Source organism: Nycticebus coucang, chromosome 22 (assembly GCF_027406575.1).
Source record: "Nycticebus coucang isolate mNycCou1 chromosome 22, mNycCou1.pri, whole genome shotgun sequence".
In the NCBI taxonomy this organism is placed as follows: Eukaryota; Metazoa; Chordata; class Mammalia; order Primates; family Lorisidae; genus Nycticebus; species Nycticebus coucang.
Genome location: NC_069801.1, coordinates 14136771 through 14157313, shown reverse-complemented (window position 1 = coordinate 14157313; position 20543 = coordinate 14136771). Strand labels below are relative to the sequence as shown.

General features: G+C 48.0%; 2 protein-coding genes across 6 annotated transcripts in view; one reads left to right on the top strand and one right to left on the bottom strand.

The window, feature by feature from the left end:
* Positions 1–1168: 1168 nt before the first annotated feature.
* MRTO4 (MRT4 homolog, ribosome maturation factor) lies at positions 1169–7523 on the bottom strand. 2 transcript variants are annotated; one of them, XM_053575706.1, is made up of 8 exons: positions 7385–7523; positions 4852–4910; positions 3665–3768; positions 2924–3005; positions 2554–2621; positions 2015–2166; positions 1616–1692; positions 1169–1507 (listed from the first exon to the last, which is right to left on the bottom strand). In XM_053575706.1, exons 1-8 carry the CDS (start codon positions 7410–7412, stop codon positions 1358–1360), a joined length of 720 nt encoding a protein of 239 aa, XP_053431681.1. In that variant the 5' UTR covers positions 7413–7523; the 3' UTR covers positions 1169–1357. The 2 variants fall into 2 exon arrangements, with proteins under 2 accessions (XP_053431681.1, XP_053431682.1); XM_053575707.1 differs by having other exon boundaries at positions 1169–1504.
* A 173-nt stretch (positions 7524–7696) lies between these two features.
* EMC1 (ER membrane protein complex subunit 1) overlaps positions 7697–20543 on the top strand; it is a 36224-nt gene continuing 23377 nt past the window's right edge. For 2 of the 4 annotated variants that reach the window (XR_008376854.1, XM_053575696.1), the window contains exons 1-13: positions 7697–7831; positions 12238–12362; positions 13247–13312; positions 13539–13632; positions 14587–14715; positions 15675–15801; positions 16379–16528; positions 16817–16984; positions 17488–17559; positions 17900–17962; positions 18569–18691; positions 19448–19544; positions 19871–19993. Coding sequence is in view for 3 of the 4 variants with exons in the window: in XM_053575696.1 (XP_053431671.1) it covers positions 7737–7831; positions 12238–12362; positions 13247–13312; positions 13539–13632; positions 14587–14715; positions 15675–15801; positions 16379–16528; positions 16817–16984; positions 17488–17559; positions 17900–17962; positions 18569–18691; positions 19448–19544; positions 19871–19993 (1432 nt within the window). In the remaining variant the exon portion in view is untranslated. The remainder of the gene's footprint in view (positions 7832–12237; positions 12363–13246; positions 13313–13538; positions 13633–14586; positions 14716–15674; positions 15802–16378; positions 16529–16816; positions 16985–17487; positions 17560–17899; positions 17963–18568; positions 18692–19447; positions 19545–19870; positions 19994–20543) is intronic. The other 2 variants (XM_053575697.1, XM_053575698.1) reach the window with 2 other exon arrangements.

Below are 20543 nucleotides of genomic sequence, written 5' to 3'. Positions count from 1 at the left end.
TACCGACTGAGCCACAGGCGCTGCCCGACACACTGCCTTTACGAGGCCCCCTCTCACCAGAGTCCTGCCTGACCTCTCAGCAGTGGGGCTGGAGGTGACCCTCACTCTTCTAGGCACCACAGAAAACAAAGATGACCGTATTCCCTGAAGTAGGCTTTCTCTTGTTCAGAACTGCCTTCACTAAGTATTTACAAATAGGCTGGGGCAGTGGCTCACGCCTATAATTGTAGCACTCTGCGAGGCGTGTGCTCTCTGAACTCCTTGAGCTCAGGAGTTCAAGACCAGCCTGAGCAAGAGTCAAACCCTGTCTCTACTAGAAATACAAAATTAGCTGGGTGTGGTGGTGCATGCTTGTAGTTCCCACTACTCAGGAGGCTGAGGCAAGAGGATTATTCAAGCTGAAGAGTTTGTGGTTGCTATGAGTTATAACACCATGATACTCTATCCAGGACAAAAGTGTGAGACTCTGTCTCAAAACAAAAACAAAACAACAAAAAAAATCCCTTGCAAATAGAACAATTTGGGCAAAAACCTACCATTAGAGTCACCAAACCTGTGGAAGGTTTTGAATACTGGTCCTCAACTCCAGCAGTATTTCAGTCTTTTTTTTTTTTTTTTTTTGATAGTCTCACTCCGTCACCCTGGGGTTGAGTGCCGTGGCATCATCATAGCTCACAGCAACCTCAAACTCTTAGGTTTAAGGAGTCTTCTTGCTTCAGCCTCCCAAGTAGCTGGGATTACAGGCATGTGCCACCATGCCCAGCTAATTTTTCTATTTTTAGTAGAGATGGGATCTCACTCTTGCTCAGGTTGGTCTCGAACTCCTAAGCTCAGGCAATCCACCTGCCTTGGCTTCCCAGAGTGCTAGGATTACAAGTGTGAGCCACTATGTCTGAACTGAGATTTCAGTCTTGTCTTAGCTAAAGTCTCCCATCTTCCCAGCATCCCTCAGATCCTCAGCCCTGGTTGGGGAGGGTGTGTGTGTAGAGGGTAGGAAGGACAGCCAGGGCTGGAGAAGGAGAGCCCCCAGCTCTGGGACTGCAATGTCGCAGTGTTCCCACAGAAGGCATGGAGAATCTGGCTGACAAGGCAAACAAAGGGATTCCTGGGACTCCTAAGAAAAACAAATCCAGAGGCTCTTTTTTAAAGAAAAGTCCCTTTTCTTGTCTCCAGGCTGACACCCTGTGTAGTTTTATTCTGTATAGGAAGAGTCAGCGCCCACTACCCTCCCTTCTTCATCCACAGCCAAACAAAGAGCTGCCCCCTCCGGAGGGGCGGTGGAAGTCCTGTGTGGCCCAGCGCAATCCACACAGTGCAATCCAGGCAGTGCAAGAAGGCCATTAGTCCTGACAGCCCATCAGTCCTCGTTGTCTGACTCTGATTCTTCTGCTGACTCAGATGCACTCTCTGGCAAGTCATCTCCCATCTGTTGGAACCTTCCTGACTCTGCATCCCACATGTATTTGATGGTCACCTTGAATTCAGCCATCTCATACCCAAAAAGCTTCTTTAAGGGAGGAATGAGGCGATCAGAAGTGCCAGGGGAGATTTTCAGTAGGCAAGAGAAAGGCAGTCAGCCTCCCCCATCCCCCGAGCCTCAAGGGGACAAACTTACCAGGACACGGGCCTGCTCTGGGGTCAGCACGTCGCCCTCCTTGCATACCTCATAGTCAGACAGCAGGGTCACCACACCTGCAGTGGGGATGGCCCCAAGTTACTTCTGGCCCAGAAACCTGCAGAGCCCTCTCCACAGCTGCTGAGCTGGAAGAATCCAGGCTGCCAGCTGTTCCCACAGCTCCAGCACACACAGGCAGTGGTGTGTGCTCCCTGATGACCCTATGTGCTGTATGCTGGCTGTACGCTACCATCCACTTTCACCGCAGCTATGAAGCTCCATTTTCACACAAGAAAATGGAAGCTTGTAGAAACGACGTGCTCAGTCAGAAAGGGAGTGCCTGGAAGCCTTTGCACTTGGCTCTAGGCTGGTACTTTTCAGCTCAGGGACCATTCATACCTCTCTTGAGGGCAGTAGGCAGGCCCAGCTGCCTCAGCTGTGGCTCCATGGAGTGGGGGAACTGCTCCAGTGGCCCCGGATCCAGGCTCACAGTGAAAGTGGCTTTGTTACCGGCTCGGGCATAGTCCATTTCTGTGTATTTTGTGAACCACCTTAGGGAAAAGAGAAGTGGTAGGAGGGGAGGTTCTTGACTACCAGCCCACTTGAAGCCAGTGTCCCATGGCCCTCCTCTGCTCCCTGTTTGCTGGTTGGCAGCCAACTAGAGTAGGGTGTCAGAGAGGACGGAGATGGCTCTGGTCACAGGCCAGCAGCCTCGTAACAGGATTCTAGGAACTGGTTTCAGCATGATGCCTCCATACTGGACAAAGCCCCTGCTTTTTTTTTTTTTGCAGTTTCTGGCCGGGGCTGGGTTTGAACTTGCCACCTCCAGCATATGGGGCCGGCGCCCTACTCCTTTGAGCCATAGGCGCCGCCACCCCTGCTTTATTCCTTCCCTAGAATCCTCTTTCTCATCTCCTTCATTCCTCAGAAACACTTACTCATTCACTTCTTCCTTCGAGTGGTTGGTGAAAAGGAGACCAACTTCACCCCTTAACTTCTTGCTGACCTACAAATCCAAAGTAAGGTCAGTACGGTCACGCTGGAGAAGTGATTCTCTAGTGGGGACTATTTTGTCAACTGGGGAATATTTGGCATTTAACATTTCTCACTGTCACAGAGGGAGGGGATGGGGGCGAGAAGAGTGCCATTCCCTGGGTCTGGAGATCAAAGAGAGAACCCAAGAAGTTTAAGCCAGGCCTTGGTCTCTCTGACCACAGGTTGGCAGGTGGCTGCAAGGGGCTATCACGCAGGAGTGGCAGGAGAGAAGGCAGCTTTGCCCGGCCCCTTCCAGGAGGGCCAGTGGCGCACCTGATGCAGGTTGTCTTTGTACTCATCAGATGGGCTCCGACCCAAGGCCACCATCATCACTTTGTTTTTGCCAAAGAACATCCTATCAAGAAAGAAGGGTCTGTGAAGGAAGTGCCCTGCCCACCCCCCTTCTCCCAGCTAAATGTAAACCACCTCCAGTCCCCAGCAGCCCACACGGCCAGAGAATTCTACTTCTCTACCCTGCACATCCACATTCTGTCCCCAGCCCAAGGGGCTTTCATCATTTCCCCACCCACAGATCCCAGATATTGTGAACATTTTGTCTAGCAGCACTGTGAACATATAACAATCCTCCCCAGCTGGTTGTATGAAGGAGGCACAATTAATGGTCTGAATCTGAACTGGTGTAGCAAGAGACCAACAACCAAAGCCAGGTGGCTTCTGCAGCCCGCTTTCAGGTCATGGTCTTTGCCCCGGTGCACACACTGATGTTCTCAACTGTATGATGCTCCTAATGAAAGGCCCAGATTCTGAGAGTGAGGGGCCAGTTTCCCTGAACAGACCACTCCTTGAACATCCCCCTGAGTAACTAGCAAGTCCTGCCCCCGGGAACTGACACCACTTGGACAGTTAAACAGAAGTGCTCTTCAAGGGGGATGGCACTTTGTCCTTTGTGCATTATGTGGGTACCCAAATGGTTAGACATTGCTTCTGCACCTTGAACATGAACAGCCTAGCCCCTTCCCCACTCAAAAGGCCCTCTCCCCAGTGCCTGCTCACCGGCTGTGCTTCCAGGCATTCCGGATGTCTTTCAGCTTGCTGTTCCTCATGTTGGCCACAGAGAAGATAAAAAGGTACTTGTAGGTGTCCACACATTTCCGAAGCTGTGAGATAATTCATGAGGCTCAAGGGCAGCACGGGTGGGGCACTAATCTGGTGTCAGATGAGAAGATATCTGCTCTAGGCCCCAAATGACTGTGGCAACTGTCAGAGCTGGAGGCCTCTAATCTGCGTGTCTCCCTACCTCCATTACTGAAACCAGGACCACTAACTACAGGAAGTGGAGCCATGGATCTAGACCCTGTGCTACAGACAGGCCAGGTTTCTGACCTATCTGCTATCCGTGGCCAACGAACAGTTGAATTGACCATCAATCGTTTTTTTTTTTGTTTTTGGCCGGGGCTAGGTTTGAACCCGCCACCTCCAGCATATGGGACCAGCGCCCTACTCCTTGAGCCACAGGCGCCGCCCTTGACCATCAATTGTTAACCTAGAAACACTTACCCATGCTCCTGCTAAATGGAAACATATGGAGCCTCATTATTTACAAATGGGGGAGGGGGAGCATACCAGCACTGCTCTGCCTGGTTGCTAGCCAAAGCCATCATGAGGTAATCTCAAGGAATGGAATCTTTGCACAGCAAAAGACTCTGTGCTCACCCAGCCTACAGTCCAGGCTGGCAGGTCAGAGGCAGTACAGACAACAGGTTGGTGCACATCTGGTAAATTCTCTAGCCCTTTTTACATCAGGCAGGCTAACAAATCTCTGGAAGCTTTGGTGACTCCAACTGCAAATCAGTGGTAACGGGCGGCGCTTGTGGCTCAAGGAGTAGGGCGGGTTCAAACCCAGCTCTGGCCAAAAAACCCCCCAAAACCAGAAAAAAAACAGTGGTAACATCACCTAGTACTGAACTCACAGGGGTGTTATGAGGGCGAGGGGAACGACGGTCATGAAACACTAAGCACAGTGCAAGGCACAGGGTAAGAGTTCAGTCACGGCTGGAAACCACCACCCTGGGAGCTCTTACTGTGCTGCTGCTGGGAAGAAAAGGGCTGGACAGCAGCATGGTGGGTTTTGTTTTTTGTCTTTTTTAAAACAGTATGCCTCCCACAAACAGTCCTAAGCCCACCTTTATAAACCAACAAACATAAGTGCTAGGAAAATACAAATTTTCCTAAGCGCTTACCTCTTCTATCAGGTTCTGTTTCAGTTCCAAGCCTTTCTTGGCAGTTTTGGTTAAGGAAACTAATACAAAGAAGAAAAAGAAGAGAGATGACCAGAGATACATCTGGATGCGCTGCAGACTTACTTTCTTTCCTCCATTGATAGCTCAGCAGGACCGAATTAGTCTGAGGAAAGATAGGCACCAAAGACTTTGCCGCCACCACACTGGCATGCGAAGCTATTCCCAGAGTTCACAGAGTAGCTTCTCTCTAGCATTCCTGCGGCTAAAGATCTCTTGATATATATCTCCTGCTACTTAGATGAACCAGGTGTTCCTTAACCCTTCCAGGGGTCCTCAAACTTTTTTTTTTTTTTTTGTAGAGACAGAGTCTCACTGTACCGCACTGGGGTAGAGTGCCGTGGCGTCACGCGGCTCACAGCAACCTCTAACTCTTGGGCTTACGTGATTCTCTTGCCTCAGCCTCCCGAGCAGCTGGGACTACAGGCGCCCGCCACAACGCCCAGCTATTTTTTTTGTTGTTGCAGTTTGGCCGGGGCTGGGTTTGAACCTGCCACCCTTGGCATATGGGGCCGGCGCCCCACTCACCAAGCCACAGGCGCCGCCCAAGGGGTCCTCAAACTTTTAAACAGGGGGCCAGTTCACTGTCCCTCAGATTGTTGGAGGACCGGACTATAGTTTAAAAAAAAAAAAAATGAACAAATTCCTATGCACACTGCACATATCTTATTTTGAAGTAAAAAAACAAAACGGGAACAAATACAATCACACCACCTCATGTGGCCCGAGTAGTTTGAGGACCCCCGCTAACCCAGAAATCTCTACTGCAGGGTGGAGGTGGAACACTCTCAGTGTGCATGGGAAGACTTCGCCTATGCTGTGGAATGGTGATCTGGGGACTGAATCTCTTCTGTTATATATCAGCACTTTTGTTTTGCAATTGTACTGCAATGCAGCAGTGCCTCTTTGGGGCCCGATCTGCTCCCTGCCCAGCAGAGTTTAACATTTGCCAGATTTGACTTGGGACCCCTCCACAGAATCAGATCATAAACATTTAACAGAGCACAAACTAGGCTGTGTGCAGTGACTGCTGCCTATAATCTAATTGGGAGGCCAAGAATGGAGGACTATTTGCGGAAAGGAGTTTGGGACCAGCCTGGGCAACTTCGTGAGACCATTTTTAAGACAAACAAAACCCAAGAAACCCCACAGCATCAACTGCAAAGCCCTGGGTGCTCTCAGGAAGTGGCCTTGGCCTCCTCTTCTTCACTCTGCCTGGCATTCATAGTCCCTCTTCACAAGGCATGCACAAAGGCAATCACAAAAGTCAGTGGCAAGTGCAGCAAAGGATGCCAAATGAGATACAGCTGGCCACTCCCCATCATCTCCACTGCTACATCTTTGGTCCAAGCCAGCACCACCCTCTTTTGGATTACTGCTGGCCATGCTGCTTCCATCCTTCCCCTCTCCCCTATCTTCTCCCCTTCTCCTCTGCTATTCTCAACAGAGCAACTGCAGTGACCCTGCAGGTAAATGACACCAACCTTCTGCTTGAGCTCTAGGATGGCTACCCACCTCACCTGGGTATGAAAGCCAATTCCATAGGAAGGTCTCAATTTCCATCCCCCAACTCTACTTGGCTTACTCTGGTCCACCACACTGTGCTCTTGTCTGAGAACATGTCAAATATGCTCCCACTTCAGAGTCTTTGCACTTTGTGTTCCCACTTCTTGGAACATCTTTTGCCCGAGAACTCCACAGGAGGCTCACTTCCTTTCTTCAGGTTTCTGTTTGTCACATCAGCAAGACCTTTCCTGACACCATTGTACAAAGCATCTCTTTCCCCTTCTCTTTACTTCACCTGACACACCTATATTTATGTGACTTTTGGTATTGGGGGGGATATACTTCTCCTGACTGAAATGTTAAACTTATTTGAGAGCTACGCCTGCTGTATCCCCCAACGCCTAGGAAATGCTAGCCCTTTAAATATGTATCAAATGTGCTAGGCAGCCAGTGTGAGGGAGATATCACCTTAGTAAAGGCACCATATGAACTGACAACTGAGAAGGAAACCGCCACAGGAAAAGCGGAGCGTAAAGGTGCCAGAGAAAACAACTGCAGATACGGAGGGCCAGACGCGGAACAAGCCTTTGATCGCAGGAGGGAAAACAATTACGGCCAGGGTGCGGTAGCGAAGGAAGAGCACGGGCAGAGACAGGGAAAGGGCCGAGGCGACATGAGGCACAACCTAGGTAGGTTGGTGTCCAGGAGCTGTCTCCCAGCCCGGTCGGCCGGGTAAAAACACTGGAGGCTGGGCTAAGGAGTCTCCGCTCTTGCGTCCCAACCCGGCTCCATGACCCTCTGGCGATTCCACCGCCCCGAAGCGCCCACCCCAGTTCGCAGCAAGGCCGCGGACACCTCGCACAGGTCCTGGCCTGTCATTCTGTGACTTAGCTTCTCCGAAGCCCCCATCGCAGGTTTGGTAGTCGGCCCGCGGAGTTCCCCGCCGGCTCCCGACGCCCCTTTCCCTCACCTTTCTTGTCACGCTTAGATTTGGGCATCGCGCTGAAGACACGTGCTGCGGAAGGCGGGGCGCCCCGTTAGGCCCCTGCCGCGCGGGGGCCTGTGGGACGGCCCTCGGGGGCTGCCCTCGCGTGTGCCTGACCCAATCTGTAGGGCAGCCCGTCTTTCTCTGCTGGGCCGCCGATTACACTTTCTTCCGTGTCTGCAAGGCGACTTCCCACGCGTCCAAGCGGCCTCTGAAACTCCAGCGCCCCCCCCACCGAGAGTTCCCTGCACAGCTCTTTAAAGTTACGGTTCCGCGAGGCGGAGTCTGAGGCCCGGTGCATGCCGGGCCGGCGGCGGGCGGTGCCTGTACTTCTATCATGGCGGCGGCCTTGGTCCCCTGTTTCTGGCTGTGGGCTGTGCTGCTTTTCCCTGCGGCCGCGGTCTACGAAGACCAAGTGGGCAAGTTTGACTGGTGAGTACATGTGGGGCCTATTCAGAAAATCTGTGGCTGTTTTCCTACTACCTGTCTTCTACTTGCTAAAGGAAGGAGGTTTACCGTGCAGTAGAACTGGCCACATGATTTGCGGGACCTAGTGCAAAATGAAAAGGTGGGGTTATCTGCTCAACAATTTTATTATTTTTTTAATTATCAAAGGTTTAAGACGTCGGCAGCAGAGCTTGAAACCAAGCACTGAGGGTCATTCAAGCCTGTCCTTGTATGACTACAGGTTGTACGCCCGTGAAGCCAGCCTTGCCATCCTGACATGCTTGGGCTTCGAGTCAGGGATCACTGATTGCGACCTTCCCTGTCAGCCCCCATTTCTTTAACTGTCAAATTTTCGGTTTACCGGAACAACTAAGAGGTCTCCAGCCCTCAGTGAACTTTCATTCCTACTCGAATTGGTGTCTTTTTTTTTTTAGAGACAAAATCTCACTTTATCGCCCTTGGTAGAGTGCTGTGGCATCACAACTCACAGCAACCTCCAACTCCTGGGCTCAGGCGATTATCTTGCCTCAGCTTCCTGAGTAGCTAGGACTACAGGTGCCCGCCACAACGCCCGGCTATTTCTTTGTTGCAGTTTGGCCGAGGCGGGTTCGAACCTGCCACCCTCGGTATGTGGGGCCGGCGCCCTATCCACTGAGCCACAGGCGTCGCCTTTGTTTTTTGAGACAGGATCTCAAGCTATTGCCCTGGGTAGAGTGCTGCGGTATCGCAGGTCACAGCAACCTCAAACTCTGGGGCTTAAGCGATTCTCTTCCCTCAGCGTCCCAGATAGCTGGGACTACAGGCGCCCGCCATAGCGCCAGTTATTTTTTGGTTGTGATTGTTGTTTGGCAGGCCCAGGCTGGATTCCAACCCGCCAGCTCTGGTATATGTGGCTGGCGCCCGAGTCGCTTGAGCTACAGGCTCTGAGCCGGGGTTTTTGTCTTATAAGTACTAAACTGAGTCCTCTTACCTTCTGCTTAGCCCGCCTTAGGCTCAGAGCAGGGTTGCCCCAAATTCCAATAACCCAGGAGCTGCCACCGTACATTCATTCATTCACTCACCCACCTCTTCCTTAATGCCAGAAGTCAGCTTGCTTTTGTTTGAATCCCCATTTTGCCATTTATAGGTTGTGTGATCTTAGGAGAGTGCCTTGGTTTCCTTGTCTTTAGAATGGGTTTTCTAATAGTTGTCTCCCATAGCAGTTGTAGAATGAATGAAATAGCCCTGTTAAATTACTTAGCACAATGCCTGGTTCATTAAGTGCAATCACTGAATGTTGCCTGTTGTTATTGCTGTTTACAATTGCAATAACATCTGGGGCCAGCTCAAATATCTCTTATCCTGTGAAGTATTTTCTGTCCAGGAAAAATTGATTCACGTATGTGTTGACTGTATGCCAGACAGTGTGACAAATACATGTCACGTTTTTAATTATATGCACAGATGTTCACAATGTCACATGTATATTACACATATATAGTAGGGAATATGTGTAATTAATTTAGAAGAATACACAGGCATATGCAATTTTCACATTGAAAAATAAACAGAAGGTGTCAGGCACGATGTCTCATGCCTGTAATCTTAGCACTCTGGAAGGCCAAGGAGGGAGGATTGCTTGAATTGAGGAGTTCAAGACCCGCGTGAGCAAGAGTGAGACCCTATCTCTACTAAAAATAGAAAAAATTAGCTAGTCTTTGTGGTGTAGTTCCAGCTACACGGTAGGCCAAAGCAGGAGGATCACTTGAACCCAGGAGTCTGAGGTTGCTGTGAACTAGGCTGATTTCAAAACATTCTAGCCTGGGTAGCAGAGTTAGACTATATCTCAAAAAAAAAAAAAAAAGAAAAGAAAAATAAACAGAAGGAGATACAGACGTGTTGCCTGCGAACATCATAGAGTATACTAATATAAACATAACGTGGTATATACAGCCTGCTACACACATATGCTATATGGTACAGGACTAGGCTTTTGTTCTAGGCTATAGATCCATACAGCACATTACTGTACAGTAATGCTAAGTGTTTATGTATTTAAGCATAGAAAAGGTACAGCACGAATACTGTATAAAAGATAAAAAATGAACACATGTATATGTGAAAATTAAAAAAAAAAAAGATAAAAAATGGTACACTTGTGCAGGACACTTGCCACAAATGGAACTTGCAGGCGTGGAAGTTGTTCTAGGTCAGTATTTCTCAACCTTCCTAATGCTGCAACGTATTTTCATTGTTAAAAGGGGGTTGCGACCCACCAGTTGAGAACTGCTGTTCTAGGTGAATTGGTGAGGACATCACTGTGTGCTATTTCAGACTCTGTAAACATTGTACATTTAGGCTACGTTAAATTTGTAAAAATATCTTTTCAATAATAAATCAGTCTTGCCTTACTGTATTTTTACTTTATAACCCTTTTCACTTTTTAAAATTTTTGAGTCTTGTGATAACAGTTTAAAACACACATACATCATACATTTATACAGAAATGTTTTCTTTCTTTATATCCTTATTACCCTTATAAGCTTTTTTCTATAGCATTTAAAAAAAATTTTTTTTTTTACTTTTTATACTTTTTTGTTAAAAGCTAAGATACACACACATTACCCTACGCGTACACAGGATCAGTTTTTTTCACTTCCATATCTTGTCCCACTGGAAAGTCTTCAGGGGCAATGTTGTGCCTGGAGCTGTCATCTCTTATGGTAACAATGTCTTCTGGAACACCTCCTGAAGCACCTGCTTCAGGCTGATTTACAGTTAACTTTTTTTTTTGTTGTTTGTTTGTTTGTTTTTGCAGTTTTTGGCCGGGGCTGGGTTTGAACCAGCCATCTCCGGCATATGGGGCCAGTGCCCTACTCCATTGAGCCACAGACGCTTAACTTTTTTTTGTATAGGGTGTCTCAAAAGTTGCCATACATTGGCAAATTATAACAGCAGATCTCTTGGAACGTGTTCTCCATGAGTGGGAGGAAGACTTCATGTATGTGTTTAGAAAGAGGTGACCAGAGTAGAGAATATTTTGTAATTTTGTAAAATTTCGTGATGAATATTTTGTAAATGAAAGTACAATTTTCCATTTTCCCTTTGTATGATGGCTTTCGGGACACCCTGTAGAAGGCGTATACTCTGAAATTATATTTTAAAAATGTAGCATAGTACCCATACAGTTACGATTTAATAAAAATGGAGTTAAAAAATATAGCATACTAAATGCATAAACCAGTAACATGGTCATTTATTATCATTATTTAGCATTTATTATATAGTACATAATTATATGTGCTATACTTTTATACAATTAGCAGTGCAGTAGGTTTGTTTACACCAGCATCACTACAAACATGTGAGTAATGCTTTGTGCTACAACATCATGAGGCTACTTCACTAGACAATAGAAATTTTTCAGCTCCGTCATGATCTTATGGGCTCACATTACACATGCAGTCTGTCATTGACTGAAACTTTCTTAGGCACTGCATGCCTGTTCACCAAAATGTTAAGTGTGTCTGTGGTCATTATCAGTTTGCTTAGGCTGCTATAATGAAATACTGCAGACGGGGTGGCTTAAACAACAGAAATTTATTTTCTCACAGTTCTGAAATGTAGAAGTCCAAGATCAAGGTATTGGCAGGTTTTGTTTCTCCTGAGGCCTCTTCCCCTTGGCTGCCTTCTCACTGTGTCCCCATGTGGCCTTTTCTTTGTGTTTGAACATCCCTGCTCTGATATCTCTTTTTTTCTGAGACAGAGTCTCAAGCTATCCCCCTGGGTAGAGTGCTGTGGCGTCATAGCTCATAGCAACCTCCAACTCTTGGGCTCAGATGATCCTCTTGCCTCAGTTTTTTCTATTTTTAGTAGAGATGGAGTCTCGCTTTTACTCAGGCTGGTCTCGAACTCCTGAGCTCATGCAATCCACCTGCCTTGGCCTCCTAGAGCGATAGGATTACAGGCATGAGCCACCACGCTTGGCTTTTTTTTTTCTGAGATACAGTCTTCCTCTGTTGCCCAGGCTAGAGTGCTGTGTCTCAAGCCTAGCTTACAGCAATCTGATACTCCTGGGTTCAAGTGATCCTCCTGCTTCAGCCTCCCAAGTAGCTGAGACCACAGCCATGTGCCACCAAAACCTGGCTGTTTTTTTTCTATTTTTAGCAGAGGCAAGGGTCTCACTCTTACTCAGACTGCTCTCAAACTCCTGACCTCAAATGATCCTCCTACCTTGGCCTCCCAGAGTGCTAGGCTTATAGCTGTGAGCCACTATGCAGGGCTCCAACAAGTATTTCTTACACGTCCTAAGATGAGTGTGCTGTTGATAACCCTGTGGTTCTAATTTTTCCAGAGCATTTTGTGCAGTGATGATTTTGGCCTCTTATGTTCCCCTGCCCTCTTTTTCTTAGGAGACAGCAATATGTTGGGAAGCTCAAGTTTGCCTCCTTGGAATTTTCCCCTGGATTCAAGAAATTGGTTGTGGCCACAGAGAAGAATGTGATTGCAGCATTAAATTCTCGCACTGGGGAGATCTGTGAGTGAGCTGTGTAGACTGTAGGTTTGGGGGTATGAAGGCTGACCAAAGTGATGCCAAATGGCCCGTGGCTTGCCAAGTCTGCTGGCTAGTTTCTAAGTTAGAGAAAAAGATGCTTCTCTTTATGGCTTCTGATACTTTTTTCCCCCGAGTCTTATCATTTTTGAATATTTGATAGATTCTTATACTTGGCCTTTGCAGTTTATTCCTTCAGCCTGAGTCATGAATGTCCTTAAAAAGGATATTGGTGCTGGGTGGCACCTGTGGCTCAATGAGTAGGGCGCCGGCCCCATATACCAAGGGTGGCAGGTTCAAACCCGGCTCTGGCCTAACTGCAACAAAAAAATAGCCGGGTGTTGTGGCAGGCACCTGTAGTCCCAGCTACTCGGGAGGCTGAGGCAAGAGAATCGCCTAAGCCCAAGAGCTAGAGGTTGCTGTGAGCTGGTACGCCATGGCACTCTACTGAGGGTGACAAAATGAAACTCTGTCTCAAAAAAAAAAAGATACTGGTGCAAAAACCACGTTGTTCTATTTCGCAGTAGAGGCTCAGATGCCCTTGTTTAATTACCTATACTGGCTGGATATTTTTAGGCACTAAAATTAAGGAAATAGAATTTAATCACAATTTTTCTTGTGAATAGGATGCATCTTGTTAATCTTGTCAGAGTTCTTTTGTAAATTTGATGGGATAGTAGCAGGGCCTGGGTAGTAGTGATTCCTCTCAACCCCTTCCCCACAGATTACCTGGATGTGGATCATTGCGAGTTAGCTGTACTCCTTTCCCTTGAAATAAAATCAGACACTGCGAGCTCTTTAGTTATCCCTTAGTCTTCTTGGATGCCTCTCTTTGGTTCTTAGTAACATCTGACTTCCATGTCTCTCAGTATGGCGCCATGTTGACAAGGGCACGGCAGAAGGGGCTGTGGACGCCATGCTGCTGCACGGACAGGGTAAGCCTAGTCCTGCTGTGACTCCATCATGACTCTCGTCTCATTCCTTGGTTCCTTCTTTTGTACAGAGTTTGGTAGGTAAAGAAGAAGGGGTCCTCTTAGCAGTGAAGGTACCTGTTTAACATTTATTTCCTCCATAAATCAGAGGGAGGCCACCTCTCACAGACCCTAGGTGATGATGGAGCAGGTTTGGGAAATGACTTCACCATGGTCTTGTTTTTTCCAGATGCAATCACTGTGTCCAATGGAGGCCGGATCATGCGTTCCTGGGAGACTAACATTGGGGGCCTTAACTGGGAGATAACCTTGGACAGTGGCAGGTAGGGGAAGAAATTGGATTTTATCTTTACTGAGTTTGCTGGAACACAGAAAGCAATTCTAGGCCTTGTATTTTTTTCCCAGGGACCACTGAAAAGCCAACAAATACTGAATGTGAATATGAAATGCCCAGTTCTCAATGTGCTTGAGGTTATGGAACATATGTTTACTTAGCCAACATTTTCTGAGCACCTATTAGATGCAGCTCTGTGCCAGATACAGTGTTTGTTCTTATACTTGAATGCTTTTCTTAATCTTAGCAGGATTTGTGAGTGTTAAAATGTAAGAATATAATATAAAACTTTGAATATTTCAGTTGTATGTTTTTTTTTGTTTGTTTTTTTGCAGTTTTTGGCCAGGTCTGGGTTTGAACCCACTACCTCCGGCATATGGGGCTGGTGCCCTACTCCTTTGAGCCACAGGCGCCGTCCCATTTCAGTTGTATGTTAAGAGAACAATTTGAGCTGTTACATCTTTGCTAAGGTTGTTTAAACCATAGGGCCATTTGCATTAGCATATGCATCTTCTGATAGTAATTGACTCAGTAAATACTTGGTGAGCCCCTAGGTAAGGGCAACGCATGTGAGTGTGAGACAGTTTCTGTCATCAAGGAGGTCACGGTCTGCTGGGGAGGCAGGCCTGCAGCCCAGTAATGAAGCACTGTCTGATGGGTGTGTGGGAGAGGGTTGGTCCAGTTGCCGTGAAATCCCAGGGGAGGGAGGGAACAACCCTTAGGAGATTATGGGAATTTTAAGGAAGCAGTATGGCTGCATGGGTTACAAGTACAGACTCTTAAATTGGCTAATGAGAGACAGAGCCAGGATTAGGATCTAGATATGTTTGACCCCAAAGCCTATTTCCTTACCCCCCCAATGACAGTGGTAGCATTCCAGACTGTCTCCTGTAGCCCAGGGCTCTGCAGGGGTGAGCATCACTCAGCCTGTGCCTGTGCTCAGTTTCCAGGCACTTGGGCTAGTTGGTCTGCAGGAGTCAGTGAGGTACGTCGCAGTCCTGAAGAAGACAACTCTTGCCCTTCATCACCTCTCTAGCGGGCATCTCAAGTGGGTGGAACATCTCCCAGAAAGGTAAGGCTGCCTTCTCATAGGCGACAGCTGCCTTGCCCTGCTCTCTACAGGACCCTCTTTTTCTGTTTCTTTTCTTTTCTTTCTTTCTTCTCCCTTTGTTGCCCTTGGTAGAATGTCATGGCGTCCTAGTTCTTAGCAACCTCAAACTCTTGGGCTCAAGCAATTCTCTTGCCTCAGCCTCCCAAGTAGCTGGAACTACAGGCACCTGCCACAACACCCAGCTATTTTTAGAGATGAGGTCTCACTTGTCTCAGGCTGGTATCAAACCTGTGAGCTCAGGCAATCCACCCACCTCCACCCCCCAGAGTGATGGGATTACAGGCTTGAGCCCCACACACGCCCCAGGCCCCTCTTTTTCCTTGTTTCCTTGTTGGTCCTGAGATTGGTACCCTTTAGACCTCCTGCCTCCTGGTGTTGCTACTTTACGAATACATAGAAACCTGACTTTTTCTTTTATTTTGAGATGGAGTCTCACTCTGTCGCCCTGGGTAGAGTGCCATGGCGTCATCATAGCCCATAGGAACCTCGGACTCTTGGGCTCAAGCAATCCTCCTGCTTCAGCCCCTGTGTATCTGGGACTATAGGCATGTGCCACAACACTCTGCTAGTATTTCTGTTTTTAATAGAGATGGGGTCTCTTGCTTAGGCTAGTCTCAAACTCCTAAGCTCAAATGATCCTCCTGCCTCAGCCTCCCACAGTGCTAGGATGACAGGTGTGAGCCACCACATCTGGCCTAGAAATCTGATTTTTAAATATAATCTCAGTTCTAAATGTTGACAATTCAAATTTAAAACAAACAAACAAAATCCAAATTGTATGAGGGAAACCAGACCTACCTGGAGATTGCTGGTTTGTGACATCTGGCTGAGGAATGGTAGCCTGGTTTTGGGAGGCCCCTGAGGATTCTCCTCTGCTGGGGCTACAGCTACTTCCCTCTCTTTTTTCCTCCCTCTCTTAGTGACAGCATCCACTACCAGATGGTGTATTCCTATGGCTCTGGGGTGGTGTGGGCCCTTGGAGTTGTTCCCTTCAGCCACGTGAACATTGTCAAGTTTAACGTGGAGGATGGAGAGATTGTTCAGCAGGTAAGGCAGGGCATCAGGGTCAAGGACCCTTGTGAACAGGGAGGGGAGTGAGAGAGGGCTTTGTACTGGGGACCAGGGACCTTTCGTGGGCAAATTCAAAAGCCATTTCTGATCCTGAATCTGATCATTTGCCAGCTGCCTTCTTATCAGGCATTTATTTAAGGTACTTGTATTCACTTATGATACTTTTCTGGGGGTGGCTATACTAAGCATTATATAGACCTAGTCACTGCCTATAAGTATCTTCCAAGATAATGATGTAAAATAATGGTAGGAAACCAGTTATAACAAATACAGTGGAGAAATGTTTCTTTCAAGTGTCAGGTATTTAGAATTATCTGGTATATTTTTCCAGTGACCAGAAAGAAAATCCTGATTTTTTTTTTTCCTTCAGTTTTGGGGGCTCTCGGAAGGCTGGAGGTATGGGATTTGGGGGACAGGAAGAACTCCTATGGAACCAATGAGGAAGAACACCTAACAGACACCTGGCGGTATTCTGGCAGCGATACTGCTGAAGGGCTAAGAGGGAAATGTCAAAATCCTTCACGAGCCTCTTGTTACAATGTCTTTCTCATAGGTCAGGGTTTCCACTCCATGGTTGCAACGTCTTGCTGGTGCCTGTGGCGTGGTGGATGAGGCTGTCCTGGTGTGCCCTGACCCAAGTTCTCGTTCCCTCCAAACTCTGGCCCTAGAGACAGAGTGGGAGTTGAGGCAGATCCCACTGCAGGTGAGTGGCTACAGCTCCTTCTCCTGGCCTGAGGAATGAACTTCAAGGCTTAGAAAGGTCAGCATGGTTCCTCTGAAGGGTCTTTCTCCCAGTGTCACTGCTTCCTCCTGAGCTGTGGCAACTGGCGGGTGAAGTTCAGGCCTCTGGCTGAACTGGTGTAAGGGGAAGTGGGTCATCTGCCATGGCCGAGTTACTTCCCCTGGCAAAGTGGGGCAGAGGCTGTGAGCCTGGGGTGGGTCCATGACTTGTCAGCTTCTGTCTTTAACTCTCCTTCTACTTGCCTCCTAGTCTCTTGACTTAGAATTTGGAAGTAGATTCCAACCCCGGATCCTCCCCACACAGCCCAACCCAGTGGATCCTTCTCGGGCCCAGTTCTTCTTACAGTTGTCCCCAAACCACTACGTTCTGCTGCATTACCATCATGGGGCCCTGAGTCTGCTTAAAAACTTCCCACAGGTAACTGCAGGCAGCATGGTTTCCCAGGGTTCTGGAGGATCTAGCTGTGACACAGATGCTAGAAGGCAGTGCCTTTGAATCGGAGGCATTTGCCCTTAAGCCTGGGATTGATGGCACCTTCTCATAAGTGGTTCGAGAGGGGTATCTTATAGTGGAAATGGTGTATTTTTTCTCCTGAGTGTTACAAAGAATCTTTAGAGTAAAACTAGTGCCTTCCTTTGAGTTCACAGGAAAGTGGGGACATAAATTAGATAGATACCAAGAGCAGCATGGGATTAGGACTGGCCTGTGCCTGTGTGGGAGATAGAGGAGAGGTCTGTGTCACCTGTCACTGCACCTGGGGCCTCATTTGCTCTCAACTGCTCTGCCTAGTATGTTCCACAGTGGGGAGCACTTTCAACTTCAAGGCCGAGGAGCCTTCCCAGAGAAGCAACCATAGAAGCAGCAAGGCTTCTGGCTAGTACAGGTCCCACATAGGAGCTGACACCTTGCTTTCTCCCCAGACTGCCCTAGTGAGCTTTGCCACCACTGGAGAGAAGACGGTAGCTGCAGTCATGACCTGTCGAAATGAAGTCGTGAGTATTGAGATCAGTTAGCACTTGGGGCTTTCCTTTCTTGTCTATTCCTGAGCACTGAGAATCAGAAGTCTGGGCACATTTCCATGGTCAGTTTGAACTGAGAAATGAGATCTCACCTCATCTGTAGAGCTTTCTGCATGTCCCTTTTCTCCCCAGGAATGAGACCCTAATATGATTGTGCCATTTTCACTTGGGACGCTTAAGGGTTTCAAAGGCTTTGTGGGCAGGGGGAGAAATGAGATTTGCCTTCTCCCAAGGAAACAGAAATAAAAGCCTTACTTTAATGATTGGGAAGCGACTCTGGCTGAATTTTCTCTTGTCCTTCTCTTTCTCATAGCAGAAACCTAGCAATTCTGAAGATGGGTCACTGGGGAGCTTTTCGGAGAAGTCTAGTCCAAAGGTAGTGTATGGCATTGGGCAGTGTGCCAGGCCTAGAGACACAGGCCACCCAGGAGAGTTGGGGAAATAGTGTCCACTCGGAGCAGGTCTCAGAGTTCCAAGCTTCCAACAGGGCTTCCCAAGTCCTGCAGATTGAATGTTCCTCTCAATCCTTTTTCATTGGTAGATTAGAAGGTAGAATCCCTAGAATCTGTCCCTAACTACTTCCTTGTCTGGGCCTCAGTTTCCCCATTGCTTTTGGGATCTTGCTGGTAGAGTTGAATGGTAATCAGTGAGTTGCCCTGAGGCAGAAGCGTGCGACCCTGGCTGGTGGCTTCCTGCTTCCTATCCAGGCTCATAGTCTTTCCTCTCTTGGGGAGTCACAGCTACACCATACTGACTTCTTTGCAAAATAAATATAGAAGCTTTAGTTTCATTTATTAACCCAGTTATCTCATTTCTGCCTTAGAATTTAGCTTTCTTTTCTCCTTTATTTTCCTTGGAAATGTTTCTTCTTTTCGGCTGGCTCCTTCTCTAGGGTATTTGTCTCCAATCCTTGGACTTCCTTTGGGGCGGGGGGGCCTTTGGAGAAATACCTGTAGTTGACCTACATTGTCTGTACTCCCAGGACTCACTGGCTTGCTTCAATCAAACCTACACCATTAACCTCTACTTAGTAGAGACAGGTCGGCGGCTCCTGGACACCACAATCACATTTAGCCTGGAACAGAGTGGCACTCGGCCTGAGCGGGTGAGTCAGAGCCTTTGTCTTCAGACTGTCTTTTGGGTTTCCTAGCATGGGGCTTCATTTCCCCAGGGCCACGCCATAGCCATGGGTCCTGGATTAGGGCTCTCTTGTTCTTACTGAGCCACTGACTTCTCCTAAATCATGGTCAAAGCATTTAACATTTATGTCGAATCGTCACTTTGTTCCTGGCCCTGTCCTAAGCTTTTTACTTACATGTTAATTGATTTAACCCTCTCAAGAGCCTGGTAAGTAGTTATTATTGCTGTGGTTTTACAAATGATACTGTGGTCTAGTAGGATTTATTATCCTTTCCAGAGTCACAGAGGTGTTGGGGTTCAGACACAGGCCTGTCTAACGCCATAGCCTGCACACTTTGTTGCTACCCAGTATCGCCTCTGTGTATGTTCAATCATGCTCCCCAACCCTTGGCTGCTGGCTTCTTCAGCTCTAAAATGGAAAGTCTAATCCTGGCTTCCTGCTCACTTTGTGAGGTGTGATTAGAGCACTGATGAATAGCATAGGAACTTGAATACTCAAGTTCCTCCATAGGAAGGCCCCAGAGAACCAGCATCATTGTCGTGGTGGCTTCTTGGGAATGTGTATCATCCCTGGCATCCCGATAATAGCTGTGTTATTTAGACATCAAGTGATACCATAACCTGGACCTCTGCCAACTCCTCGAGCTTTGTATCGTGGGATCTGGTACCCTCAGAGGCATTTGGATTCTCACCTCAGTGATCTTGACTGTTTGGTTTATAGCTGTACATTCAGGTGTTCTTGAAAAAGGATGACTCAGTGGGCTACCGAGCCTTGGTGCAGACGGAAGACCATCTGCTGCTTTTCCTGCAGCAGCTGGGTAAGTAGATCTTTCACCCCAGTTTGTTCCCAAGCCTGCCTGTGAGCTCCTGCCAGGCAGTTTTTCAGGGGCTGTGGACAGGCTTCTGGGAAAGGTTCAAGTGGAGTGTGCCCTCAGTATTTTTTCCAAGCCACATTTCACCTGTTTTTGAATACTTCCTTAGCATTCCAGGGTGGGAGACAGAACTTTTCTTCTGTAACCTATTGATTTCAGCACTTTACTCTGCCGCTTCTGTTTTTGATGAGCTGCAGTGATCCCTGAGTCACCTAGAAGTCCCTTCAGAAGGTCCGGTAGGCAGGCTTAGATTTTGTAAATTGTTTCTGTAGCAGGAAAGATGGTGCTGTGGAGCCGTGAGGAGTCCCTGGCGGAGGTGGTGTGCCTGGAGATGGTAGACCTCCCCTTGACTGGGGCACAGGCTGAGCTGGAAGGAGAATTTGGCAAAAAGGCAGGTATGAACCTAAGAGGCTGGGAAGCAGAGTTGCTGAGGGGCTGCTCTGGGGTAGGTTTGTTGGTGGGAACACTAGGGACCCCGTGTCATGGCGTCTGGCTTCCTGGGCTCCGCAGGTTGCCAGTGTGTTCTGAATGAGCTCTGTGACCAGTTTCTAGTGTGTCTGTGGCCATGTGGTGTATATATCCATTCCCTGTAGGAAAAGATCCTGAGGGAGAAACAACTTAGTATAGTAACAGCTACCACTGCCTGAGTACTGAAAATCTGTCAGGCACCAGGTCAGGCACCGTTCATTCATTGTCATCCCCAAAGCACCAGGCACATCTGCTGAGACGTGGTTGGGTTGATCTGGTCGTTGTGAAGTAGTCCAGTACCCTCTGAGGCCAGCCGCAGTCATCCCAGTCCCCAAGATGTGCTTAATTTATTCTACTCTGATCAGTTCTGCCCCGCCCTCCTGCCATGCATTCATCCAGCTCACCAGCAGAGAGCTTTGGGGGTGATCACTCTGGGCCAGGCACCCTAGGAGGCATTCTGGATTTTCGTAAGCTGAG

What these genes read in the sequence shown, in the direction of transcription:
- MRTO4 (XM_053575706.1), bottom strand. Translation starts at nt 7,412, where the DNA reads ATGCCCAAATCTAAGCGTGACAAGAAAG. An exon ending in ACAAAGACAACCTGCATCAG is followed by an intron (nt 2,622 to 2,923) that starts GTGCGCCACTGG and finishes TTGGATTTGTAG; the next exon opens with GTCAGCAAGAAGTTAAGGGG. An exon ending in TCGAAGGAAGAAGTGAATGA is followed by an intron (nt 2,167 to 2,553) that starts GTAAGTGTTTCT and finishes CTTTTCCCTAAG; the next exon opens with GTGGTTCACAAAATACACAG.